This window comes from Lithobates pipiens, unplaced genomic scaffold, assembly GCF_037356315.1.
Source record: "Lithobates pipiens isolate NorthernLeopardFrog02 unplaced genomic scaffold, aLitPip1_a1.2 Scaffold_19, whole genome shotgun sequence".
NCBI lineage: Eukaryota > Metazoa > Chordata > Amphibia > Anura > Ranidae > Lithobates > Lithobates pipiens.
The window spans coordinates 116611717-116625122 of record NW_027507764.1 but is presented as its reverse complement, the minus strand read 5'-3'; the positions used below and the strand labels follow the sequence as shown (position 1 = coordinate 116625122).

The 13406-nt window shown below is 41.8% G+C and overlaps 1 protein-coding gene across 1 annotated transcript in view; it reads left to right on the top strand.

Annotated features, from left to right (window-relative positions):
• Positions 1 to 13406, top strand: part of GALNT11 (polypeptide N-acetylgalactosaminyltransferase 11) — a 52645-nt gene that overhangs the window by 17090 nt on the left and 22149 nt on the right. Inside the window, exons 3-4 of the mRNA XM_077491179.1 lie at positions 7377 to 7500; positions 12502 to 12668. Coding sequence (XP_077347305.1) covers positions 7377 to 7500; positions 12502 to 12668 — 291 coding nt within the window. The remainder of the gene's footprint in view (positions 1 to 7376; positions 7501 to 12501; positions 12669 to 13406) is intronic.

The window sequence follows — 13406 nt, the reverse complement described above, 5'->3', positions numbered from 1 at the left end:
CAAAAGTTAGAGCATTGGAAGCTGCATTCTGAATGGGTAAATCAATAAAGATTGCACTGAAGCCTACAAAATAAGCTCCGATTCAAACCTGCATTCAAAGATAATGATAAAGATAAAAATGTAAGCTGTGCTAAATCCCACAAACATCAAATTGTGTATACATAAAGTAACAATGAATTATTATGGCCAGTTCCCAGCCTCTAAACACAAACTTAATAAATGCATATAAATATTACAAACTCAGACCATGCGAACCGCCTATTCCTTGCAGTATAGGACCAAGTCACATGCCCCTATTTATAGCAATACAAACTCTAAATATACCCAGTGTATGGATTACAAGTCTGTATGTGTAAATCAAAAGAGTTCTTTCAAGAATGTGAATAAAGTCCTCCACAAATGAACCATAAGCGATCCACTGCTGTGTGCCATTAAGTAGTGCTTGATCCGCCACCCAAAAAAATTTAATTTGCCGCTTACCAGAAAATCATGACCCCCCCCACTACAGAGGGTCACAAAAGGCATATAAATATATAATCGGGCCCCTGGATGACGCAATTTTGTTGCGAAACGCGTAGAACTGAGCGATACGCTAACATCACCTCGTGTTTGGAACAATTCCAGGAGAACGGGTCTATCCGCATGCGTCCGGCCGACACTGTAAGTGCAATTTTACTTTTTAGTAATAAAGGGTTTTACACTATTTGGGGTTCTATTTCTCTTCCATGGTTCTGGTATACCTATCGTGAGTCCCTCAGAATTTATGAGAGATTTTTTGGGAGCGTTTTTCTACCATCCTTATATTGGAGTGGTGGCGCAATATCGAGGACCCCTCTGGACTGGGAGACAATTATATATTCATATGCCTTTTGTGACCCTCTGTAATGGGGGGTCATGATTTTCTGGTAAGCGGCAAATTAAATTTTTTTTTTTTTTTGGTGGCGGATCAAGCACTACTTAATGGCACACAGCAGTGGATCGCTTATGGTTCATTTGTGGAGGACTTTATTCACATTCTTGAAAGAACTCTCTTTTGATTTACACATATAGACTTGTAATCCATACACTGGGTGTATTTAGAGTTTGTATTGCTATACATAGGGGCATGCGACTTGGTCCTATACTACAAGGAATAGGCGGTTCACATGGTCTGGCTTTGTAATATTTATATGCATTTATTATTTATGGTTTGATTTCATATTAAATTATGTTTAGAGGCTGGGAACAGCCCATAATTCATTGTTACTTTACTGTACTTTATGTATACACAATTTGATGTTTGTGGGATTTAGCACAGCTTACATTTTTATCTTTAGTTTTTTTCTGTAGTTATGTGACACAGTTAAGCTGCAGCCAAATCTGATCCGTCCAGGATCAATCTATATAATTGTTTCTTGTGTCTCACCTTAGCACAGTTTTTTTTTTTTCCCCCTTTTTTTTTCTATTCAAAGATAATGGCCAAAAACAAACTGTAAATATGGTTGGTGCAGGGTAAATCAGAATCTCTTGTTCTTCTGCAAAGTGAATAAATAAAACAACTATAGAGGAGCGCTGTTCCAAAGGATGGTATATGGCGAATAATGATGATATCCATACAAAATCAGGTAAACTTTATTAGCAAAAAAATATAGGGTGTGTGTGTGTGTGTGTGTGTGTGTGTGTGTGTATATAGCTGCCAAAAGATGTATATATGAAAATCCAAGGCAAGATAAAATTCAGCAAATCAGATAAAATTGGAATGCCATAGTCGTTACTGAAACACTTGCTTAACGCAGCAAAAGCCTGCGTCCCCTTGCGATGGAAGCAACGAGCTCCCCCGACCGTGACACATTGGCTGCGGTGGGTGGAGGAGGTAAAGAAAATGGAGGACTTGATCCTAACCGCACAACACAAACAGGAGGTCCGCAGACAGACTTGGGACGTCTGGAATGCCTTTATTTACTCAGCAGAGGACCAGCGACTACTGGGGCGATAACGAGGTCCACTCTGATTATGGTCATCATTGCTTATTTCTTGCCCATGTATCCTCTGCCAGACAACTCAGTGATTGATTACCACCGCCGTGTCTCAGCTCTATCCCTCCTGTCCGCTCTTCTTTCCTTTTTCTTTCTTCTGTACCTTGCCATCCTACCTTCCATGTGTTCCCCCCCCCCCCGTCTGCCTTCTCTTCCCCTCTTTGTATTTCCCAATATGTCCTCTCTGTGGACCCACGCCCCCCTCCCTCTTGAGAAAAGGTGAGAAATGGGGAGGGTAGACCCCAGAATCTTACTCTCCAACTGAAGGGTTTCTTTTTCTTCATGCGATATAGTTGACATGCTTGTGGGTCCATATAACTTAGGAGATCTCCACTGACAGTTAAGCTGTATCCTGCAATGTATTTACCTTGCATACTTGATTTGATCTGAATATGTTGGTACCTGTACCGATAACCATGGTAGTGCCTGGCTTTTGTTGCTTTTTGTTCTGCAAAGTGAATCCTGATTGGTTGTGGTTTAACTGTACTTAAAGTAACACTTAATTGTATCCTTTATTCTCCAAAAATAATCCATACACATCCATCACTTAAAGCGGAACTATATAGATTTTAAGCGGTTTAAAAAAAAATTGTATTCCTGGCATACCGGGAATACTAACTGTCACTGAGAGGTTGTGCTCTCAACCAAGCTGTCAAACCATCAAATGGCTGGTTTCATAACTGATTACATGTGCAGCACCATGGCAGTTGCAGATCAAACAGAAGCTGAGATGGCTACTTCTTTGGCTATAAAGGATAGGAGGGTTTAGTTCTGCTTTAAAGGCCCTGTAATTTATTTTTCATGAAATTTTCCTTCTTACTGTGTCTTTCTGTGTACTTGCAATGTCCCAAACCTCTCCTTTTCCCTCCTCACTTCCAATTGTTTGGAATGAGCAGTGCATATTGGTTGTGGATATGTGCACTATTCTGTGCATACTATGAATCTCATAGCCCCAAGCACGAGGGGGTGACTACTATCCTACATACAGTGGGACCATGGAGAACCAATGTAGTGTCCCTCTAACAGGGAGTCAGATCACAGCAGCAAAAAAAAAGGAAAGATTTGGAGGAGGCTGATGGTGACAGAATGTACTTTTTGAACTAAGAATACATACTCTAAGGCTGCTTTCACACTGGGGCGAGAGCAGCGTCGGCGGTAAAGCGCCGCTATTTTTAGCGGCGCTTTACCGTCGTTTTAGCGGCGGTGTGCGGGCGCTAGCGGGGTGGTTTTAACCCCCGCTAGCGGCCGAAAAGGGGTTAAACCCGCCCGCAAAGCGCCGCTGCAGCGGCGCTTTGCCGGCGGTATTGCCGCGGTGTCCCATTGATTTCAATGGGTAGCAGCGGTATAGGAGCGGTGAATACACCGCTCCTTCACCGCTGCAAAGATGCGGCTAGCAGGACTTTTTTCACCGTCCTGCCAGCGCATCGCTCCAGTGTGAAAGCCCTCCGGCTTTCACACTGGAGTTAAAGGGGCCGGTTTTTTTCAGGCGTTACACAGGCGCTATTTATAGCGCTGTAACGCCTGAATACCGCCCCAGTGTGAAAGCAGCCTAATGGAATATATTGATTTTTAAACTATGTCCCTCACTAACCTGTGAGGCCACTGGATATGCGGTATAAACTGTATGTAGCTGCGGCCCACACAGCATACCGCACTCGTACTGGGTGCGAGCCGAGACTTCCTCTCTCATACCCGGAACACAGAAAAGTCTGCCGTAGCGGCGCTCAGAGCAAGCCATCTATTCTATCAATGAATACAAAGTTTCCTCTGAGTCAGAGAGGCGGGTTGATGTCACAACCTCTGACTCGGCTGATCAGAGGGAGCTTTGTATTCCTTGATAGAATACATTATGTTCTCTGAGCAGCTGAGCATCGCTGTGGTAGACTCTCCAGTGTTCCGGGTATGAGGCAGAAGTCTTGGCTCGCACCCGGAACACAGTGTGGTATGATGCAGCTACATACAGTTTATACCGCACATCCAGCGGCCTCACAGGGTTGTGAGGGACATTGGTTCCTTGGATGTAAAGTGTGGGGCAAGATGGAGTTCTTTTTTTAAAGATCGTAAGCGGTGACCGTATATCCACTTTGGAGCACAGTATCGGTGTTTGGCATAATTTTGTTACTTTTGTCTAACAACACCCATTCTAGTTTAAACTTTCCTTATCCAATGTGTTATTAGTACCATGGAGGTACTAATTTTCATGGCTATTTATGTCTGGCATATGTGATTTAAGTAAAAAAAAAAAAAAAGTCTTCAGAAGCTTCTTAAATGAAGTTGCCCTCCTTAAGGTGCCAGATGATGGCTCAGTGATCCGGGTCCTCCTTGTGTAGAAATGTCCTGTTCTCTCCTTTTAGTGGCTGCACTTGGAGCCTGAGTAAGTTATAGACCTGTCTGAATGCTGGTGCAGCAGGGGGGATAGAATCTAACAGCAACCTGCGAGATTCCAGATGTAATTTTTACTGTGTCCACTGAAATATGAAAGTGACCTAACGTGCAGAGTTGTCTTTAAATTACCAGTAGACGTTGGACATTGCCTGATCTGGTAAAATTCTGAATCTGGGCTACCGGGAGACATTGATTATTCTTGTTGAGATAGTTGTGCTTAGGCAGACCATACATGGGTCAAATTTCGAAAATCTTAAGAATTTTTGTTCGAATTTTGCACCATTAGTGGGCTGCAGCAACAGCTGATTTTCTTGCGGCCATCGAATTTTGAGTAATCGGGCATGTTGGAAATTTTTTGTAAAGCAAACAATTTTCTAATTAATGATGGGAGAATCGTACGAGAAATGTAATCAAAAAAGAAATGTGCAAGAAAAGAAGATTCCCAGCCACAAATTATTTTCTGTAGTAACATGAGGTGAAATTGAAGGCTTGGTTGGCTGAATTTAGAAATCAATGGTGGCACCATCAGATCAAGAAACGCACAAAATTACAGATTTTCAAAAGAAAATTCTTTCAAAATTCGACCATGTATGGCCAACCTTAAAGCAGAGTTCCGCCGGAAAAAAAAAAAATGTAACAGTCAGTAGCTGTTGACTTTTAATAATCAGACAGACACTCACCTGTCCCACGGTCTAGTGATGCGGATGTACGATGCCTCGCTCCTCTCTCCCTCCGGTATTCTTACTGTGGGCACCCGGTTGTGGCTTCACAGCTGGGCATGTGCGAGCCACTCTGTGGATGGCCAGGCAATCTTCTGGGACCTGTGACGTGTCCCAGAAGATTGCAGGGAGGGAGAGGTGATATTCCGGCACCACGGGGCTCTGGGAGGAAGTAGGAGCTGGATGCCTCTAAAAAGAGGGTATCTGCATCCGCCCCCAAAATATGACATCCCATCACTTAAAGCGGGAGTTCCATTTTTGGGTGGAACTCTGCTTTAATGTACACGGGATGTTTTACAACCTCCCCCTGAATTATTTAACTTGATAGTAAACTACGTTTTTAAAAATGGGCGTTTTGCCATGTTTACATGCTGCGTTTAGCCACAATTTGCGTTTAGAAGCGTTTTTTTTTAACCGGTTCCCGACCGGCGCACGCCGATGTACGTCGGCAGAATGGCATGGGCAGGCATATTGGCGTACAGGTACATCCAATCTTTAATGCCGCGTGCCGGTCGGGACCCCCGTGAGTCCGGACGCGGGTCGCGATCGTCTCACGGGCGGCTGAACTAAGAAATGCCGTTGTAAACAGCATTTCCCCGTTCTGCCTAGCAACTAGTGACGGTGATCTCTGCTCCATGTGATTGGAGCAGAGATCAGTGTTCACTAAATAAAAGCCCAGCCCCCCACAGTTAGTAACACACCCCTAGGAACACTTAACCCCTTCACTGCCAGTGTCATTTACACAGGAATCACTGCATTTATATAGCTGTGATTGGTGTATAAATGACAATGGTCCCAAAAATTTGTCAAAATTATCCGATGTGTCCGCCATAATGTCGCAGTCACAATAAAAATCGCTGATCGCCGAGGGGAAAAAAATGTTTTTTTATATATTTTTTTGGGGGGATATTTATTATAACAAAGTAAAAAATAATGCGTTTTTTTTTTTTTTTTTTTTTTAATTGTCCCTCTATTTTTGTTTATAGCGCAAAAAATAAAAACCGCAGAGGTGATCAAATACCACCAAAAGAAAGCTCTATTTGTGGGAAAAAAAGAAGGTCAATTTTGTTTAGGAGCCACGTCGCACGACCGCGCAATTGCCAGTCAAAGTGACACAGTGCCGAATCGCAAAAGGTGGTCTGGTCTTTGACCAGCAAAATGGACCGGGGCTGAAGTGGTTAAATAGTCAAAGAGATGCGGCTAAATGCAAGTTACCGCATTTACAGATGCCTCTAAACATCCGTCCTGAAAGCATTTATTTTTTTTTGCTTCCAAAAAAATACCTCTAAACTCAATTGCCTAGAAACGACTATAAATGACCCTGTGTACATGTACTGATAGAATAAGAGGAGAGTTTAGGGGCAGCTTAAAAAAACGCCAAACTGCTCCTAAACGTTCGTTTACCTGCAGCAGTGTACATGAACCCTGAGTTGACCCAATTGTTCTGTGTTAAGCTGGCCATATATGGATCAAAATTCATCACGTTCAGCAGGGACTGGCCAAAGTTTAATCCATGTATGGGCACTATACTGTGGTTGTACAATCTACCGATCGTCTTCCGTACAAGCCCCCTCCCCGTCGGATTTTGCCAGCGATGATCAGTGTATTCTGATGGTAGGGGAAGTCTCCCTGCCGTCAGAATACAATAGAATACAGAATACAATAGCTCAGGGGGAGAATTACCATATCCACATCAAATGTGTGGATGGGGTAAATCGAGTAATTCCCTTTTTATTTGTTTAAATTTTTTTTTTTAACCCACTCAAGATTAAAATGACTCCTCTATGGGCTCCATTACAGGCATCTGTACATTTATTTAGTGCAATTATTATTATTATCATACAGGATTTATATAGTGTTAACAGTTGACACAGCGCTTTACAATATAAAAGAGAGACAATACACTTTTATAATACAATAAAATACAAGAGGATTAAGAGGGCCCTGCTTAGAAGAGCTTACAATCTAATAAAGTATTCAAGTTTATGTGCCAGTTGTTTCAATAAATATTTTGCTCAATGATCAGATCACTCCTACCTCTTGTCTAACTGTCAATTTGTGTGTAGTCAGCATTTTGTGTGTCCTGCTTACATGTTACAGGAAGTTATAGTCTTGGGTAGCATGTGTAATGTAATTGTCCTGTAATACAAATGCAACTTAAAACGAAAAAAAAGTACATATGTAACCAACTGCCTGATAGTATACATTATAACCAGTTATACACTTAATAATGGAAATATTTTCATCCATTCTTCAGGAATGATCTTCAATGAACAAGACCAAGATGTGAGGGACATCGGCTACCAGACACACGCCTTCAATATGCTAATAAGCAACAGACTGGGCTATCACAGAGACATCCCAGATACTAGAGATCCTAAGTAAGTCATAGTACCCCTCCCAGAGTCTGGTGGTATCTGTTGGCAATAGAGAAAATACCGAGCTAAAGTGCATAGGTGAATAAATAAGCTGCTACTGAAACTATGAAATACACATAGATCAAATACCATAAACAAAAACAGCAGCGCTACCAAAAAGAATAAAATGATAAAAATAATTGAATAAAAATGAATTAATTAGTGAAGAAATTATTTTAAATACAAAACAATAAGAAGTGTCCAGGGTGAAGTTGAATATAACTGTGATAATGTTGGCAGCACAATCCAAACCAACATGTGTACAAGTGCTGACAAAGACCGACATCAACAGTGCACCGCCACCACATATATATAATGTGCTTACCCAGAGGCAAGCTAAGGGAAGCCTGCGGCTAAAACCCAGCCAGGGCCTTTTCCATAGGGAGTTGAGTCACACCACCGGTAAAAGAAAGGCCTGGACCACATTTCAATATGGCTCAAAGATCAAATAACGGCCAGGGATTAAGAGGGATAATGCTCGAAAAATAAAAAGGAAAACTCCATAGTGTAGACTGAACCACAATTAATTGAATGTAAAAAGGTAATACACTTACATATGTAACTAAACAATGAATGTTGGGAGTTTGGGAATGATTACAAAATCCAGAAAGACAAAGAAAAGACTAAAAAGGGATGTGTATGCAACATTGAATCAGTAGACACAATGTCGTCTTTTGATGACGAAACGTGTGTAGAGATGTAGACGTTCTGACGTTCACTCGTTGGCCGGCCGTTTTCTACTGTGTCTGTTTTATCTTCACATATGTAAGTATATTACCTTTTTACATTGAGTTAAATTTAATTGTGGTTCAGTCTATGGAGTATTCCTTTTTATTTTTTGGCCATTATCCCTCTTAATACTTGACCGTTATTTGATATTTGAGCTATATTGAAGTGTGGTCCAGGCCTCTCTTTTACTGGTGGTGTAACTCAACTCTCTATGGAAAAGGCCCTGGCTGGGTTTTAGCCGCAGGCTTCCCTTAGCTTTCCTCTGGTAAGCCAGGGCTCGACAAACCCCGGGCGCCAGATCGCATTGGCGACTAGAATTTGTGATCTGGCGCCTGGGGCAGCACAGCGGGGGTATCCTGTCTCCTTCCACCCCCCCCCTGGCGTGATCGTGTCGGGCCGCGCCGCCGCCGGCCGGTAATTGAGGCCGCGGCTTTGAGGCCTTCTGTGGTCCTATGTTTAGTTCTGTAATCTGGCGCCATCTAGTGGTGGCTGTTGGTATGACAGCCAGCGATGCTAATGAAGCTTTCACTGCCCACCCATCTCACCTTTACTTAGAATAAAAAAAAAAAAAAAAGTGTGTGTGTGTGTGTGTGTGTGTGTGTGTGTGTGTGTATGTATGTGTATATATATATATGTATATGTGTGTGTTTAGGAGTTCTAACAACCTAGAGAATAAAATGGTGGTCGTTGCAATACTGTCTGTCACACCGTATTTGTGCAGCGGACTTACAAGCGCATTTTCGGGGAAAAAGTCTTATTTTTTTAATTAAATATAACAGTAAAGTTGGCCCAATTTTTTTATATTGTGAAAAATAATGTTACACCGAATAAATTGATACCCAACATGTCACGCTTCAAAATTGCGTCCGTGGAATGGCGACAAACTTTTAGCCTTTAAAATCTCCATAGGCGACGTTTAAAAAATTCTACAGGTTGCACGTTTTGGGTTACAGAGGAGGTCTAGGGCTAGAATTATTGCTCTCGCTCTACCGAACGCAGCGATACCTCATGTGTGGTTTGAACACCGCTTTCCTATGCGGGCGCTACTCACGTATGCGTTCGCTTCTGCACGCAAGCTTGGCAGGACAGGGCGCATTTAAAACATTTTTTTTTTTCTTATTTTAACTTTTTATTTTTTCACGGTGCTTTTAAAAAAAAAAAATTGTCACTTTTATTCCTATTACAAGGAATGTAAAAATCCCTTGTAATTGAAAAAAACAGGACAGGTCCTCTTAAATATATGAATTATCTCAAATTTACACTAAAATGCAATAAAAAAAAAAAAAAAATTGTCATTTGAAAAAAAAAAAAATTAAAAAAAAAATGTCCCTCTAAGAGCTATGGGCAATGACATGGAGACAGGTGGGGGGGCCGCGCTATCCTCCCCTCACTCGTCTCCATGTCAGGCCAGGGACAGGTCTGGATTGCCGTTACCGACCTGGCTCCTAACTTTTTTAGCTGGCTCCTAGATTCCAAGCAAATTTGTCAAGCCCTGTGGTAAGCGATATATATTTTATGTGGTGGCGGTGCACTGTTGATACAAGGTAGTCTTTGTCAGCACTTGTACACACATGTTGGTTTGGATTGTGCTCCCAACATTATCACAGTTATATTCAACTTCACCCTGGACACTTCTTATTGTTTTGGACTTGAAATTTGCATATCTTCACTAATTCATTTTTTAATCAATAATTTTTATTATTTTATTGTTTCTGGTAGCGATGCTATTTTTGTTTCTGGTTGTATCTGTGTTTTTGCTTGCTCTGGGTGCTGTGTATTGGGGTGTTCGCTCTCTCTCTCCCCCCTCTCTTTTGCTCTCTCTCCCCCCTCTCTTTTGCTCTCTCTCCCCCCTCTCTTTTGCTCTCTCTCCCCCCTCTCTTTTGCTCTCTCTCCCCCCTCTCTTTTGCTCTCTCTCCCCCCTCTCTTTTGCTCTCTCTCCCCCCTCTCTTTTGCTCTCTCGCCGTCTCTCTTTTTTGCTCTCTCGCCTACTCTCTTTTGCTCTCTCCCCATCTTTTTTTCATTTTTCATTTCATTCTCATTGCAGACCATTTGTTTGCTCTGCCTGTTTGTGCGAGGGCTGACATGGTGAACCCTGTAACAGCTGAGCATCACATGGCAGCACAAAACATTCCATAGATTTTATAGCCACCCCGAAATAAACTATACATCCTCCACGGCCAGCTGTGTATACTGATTCAATGTTGCATACACATCCCTTTTTAGTATTTTTAGTCTTTTCTTTGTCTTTCTGGATTTTGTAATAATTCACAAACTCTCAATATTCATTGTTTAGTGTTTTTAGATCCCAGTTCTTTTTTATTATATTTTCTGTAATCTTACATCTAAGGGACAACAGGCTGCTGATAAAGAAGTATGAGCAATGGCTGCATGATGATTCGGTCCGGAGTCTGAGGGTTTCCTAATACAGAATGTTGTGACTGTCTGGAAAGAGTAGCATAGAAAATACTGTTCTATATCACGTCCTAAACTGCAATTTTGTTCATGTAGTATGTTGGATAACCCAGGGCTGCTCATCCTATGGTCCTGGAGCTGCTTTTTTTCCCCAAGGCCCTCAGTCTGAAAAACTGATTAGCTAAGACAAAGGCAGAAAGCCATCATTCATGTTGGTATTCTAATAACAGAGCTAAAATGTAGATGGCAGTCACCTCCTACTGAATTAATCATAGAGATATAGTGAGTTCCTTCAACTCTGTCATCAATAATGACCTCAAAAGATTTGATGCACCCTACAAAAAGGCTTGTTAGAGAGGGTTCCATGTACTAGAAACTGTATCATGCTATGCTGCTATGATACAAGGGCTTCTCAGAGTCCATTCACCCAGGTGTTTTGCGACACTGCGAATTCTAGCGGCAAGAATCCATCGATTTCTACGGTTGGGATTGCAGTGTGTGGACAGCTTGACTAATGCAAAGAGCGTAGAGTTGTGACCAACGCAGGTAATTTCTGGCTATGTGAACAGCCATGAATAGCTGCGACTGCCAACAGCCTGCCATTGCAGTGTACAGGCTCGGCGGCAGTATCTATCCACACACAGTTGTCAATCCTAGCCACAGGAATAGGTAGCATTCTTGCTGCTTAAATTTGCACTGTGGCAAAACACCCGTGCAAATAAAGCCTTTTAGTCCTATTATAGGAAATTGCTGGAGATTACTGCCATTCCATAACGTAACATGAGCAGAAGGTACGTTTCCATGTGTTCCATATGCACATGAGATATAGATATAACATGAAACCTGGTCTAAAAATGGACTTTGCCTTTAAGCCTGTTCTGTGTAATTTATTTTAAGGCATAATTGAATGTGGTTGGTGGCTGTTAGAAGCATCTTATCACCAGCATTTGTATAGGCTATTTGTATATAGCGGTTTGTAAGGAGCAGAGGGTGTTCCACCATCAGAAATGGGCAGGGGCGGACTGACCATTGGGCCACTCGGGCACTGCCCGAGGGCCCCATGCCACTAGGGGGCCCCATCACTGTGCCTGGTTTTACGGAGGCTGGCAACCCTATGTAAAAATTTGTGTGTGGTGTTTTTTTTCAGCTGTCTCTTAAATGTCCCTTACTGACATCTTCTCAGCCAATAGAAACATGTCTGTGTATACTGTGTGATTGTATGCTGTGTGTGTGTGTTTGTGTATACTGTGTGGCCCCATAATCTCCTATTGCCCGGGGGCCCCATGAGTTGTCAGTCCACCCCTGGAAACAGGCATACTCCAAGATCACATGGTGAATAAAGGAGGCTTGGTTTAGTAAAAGGATGTAAACGTAAACCATTGGGCAGTAGGATATGACTGGAGTGTATTGGATCAAGGTTTGTTAATACAAAATGACCTTTATACAGGTGTCTGGAAAGTATTTTGGGTAAAATCTTGATGGTGCCATTTAATAATTGGATTATGTTAAAGGACTTGCATAGGTTCTTGAGCTTTGCAGGCTTTGGAACCACAAGAAAAAGAGAGAAAGGGTGCACTGACCTAGTGCATTATCCTAAAACCATATATTACAGACAGAACACACAAGAAACATATGAATTTTCTGAAAGAAGGTGAATGCTACAGGATGAGAGAATGACAGTCTATGTTACACTATAGATTCCGCTGCAGACTAGCAGCCCTCCCAGATTTAGAATCGGAGATAGAATTGTTAATGGCTTAATAATTGCACATCTTTGCTATTAGACTGGTTTGTGAATTGACATGTATGTGTTTATATTGTCAGGTGTGCTAAGAAGACCTACCCCACCGAACTGCCTGTTGCCAGCATTGTTATCTGTTTCTACAATGAAGCTTTCTCTGCCCTCCTGAGAACAGTACACAGCGTCTTAGACCGAACTCCTGCTAATCTGCTTCAAGAAATAATTCTGGTGGATGATAACAGCGAGCTAGGTACATGACGTTCCCTGTCTGTGAAGGTTCTCATTTATCTGGGTCATTGTAAAGCTAGTAGTCCGCAGGCACCTTCAGCTGCGCTTGTTCTGTAATGTTAGACATTTCACAGCTTATCCAAGGAGTGTATTTGCAGCATTTATGTCAATACAGGTAGGCACAGATACCTTAATCACTTTGGCATGAACACAGTCCAAAAGAGTAATTTAACTTGGCTTATGTAACTAGAACAGTGCGGTTCACAAACTTTCACACTTCCCACTCTGTTGTAAGAAAATCAACATCTATCTTGTTGTTGGGAGGAAGAACAAGGGTAGGGGAAGAATAGGAAAATTTATATAAAAAAAACAAAAAAAAAAAAAAACCTTATCATGAGCTTTATTTTTTGTTTCTAAGATCAAAGTTTGAAAATGCACACAATTAAAAAAAAAAAAAAAAAAGAACAAGTCAAGTTAAATATGACTAACCACTACTAGCAGTGTGATATTCTCTCATTTCCCATTGGTTCATAACATTGTATTTTCTTTATGCCACACAGAAGACAGAGGCCTCCAATACTGCCTATAAGTAAACTGAAGATTTTCTTTCTTTTGTACATTGTACGGCTTCCCAGCTCTCCTAACCAATTTGCCTTGCCTGTGTGTTGGGGCGGCACTGGAAATAGCTGCCCCAACCCATTTTGTGTAAATGTGCCCTTAACGTATATATCTAAACCCAGCTGGTAATATCTTACCTTAG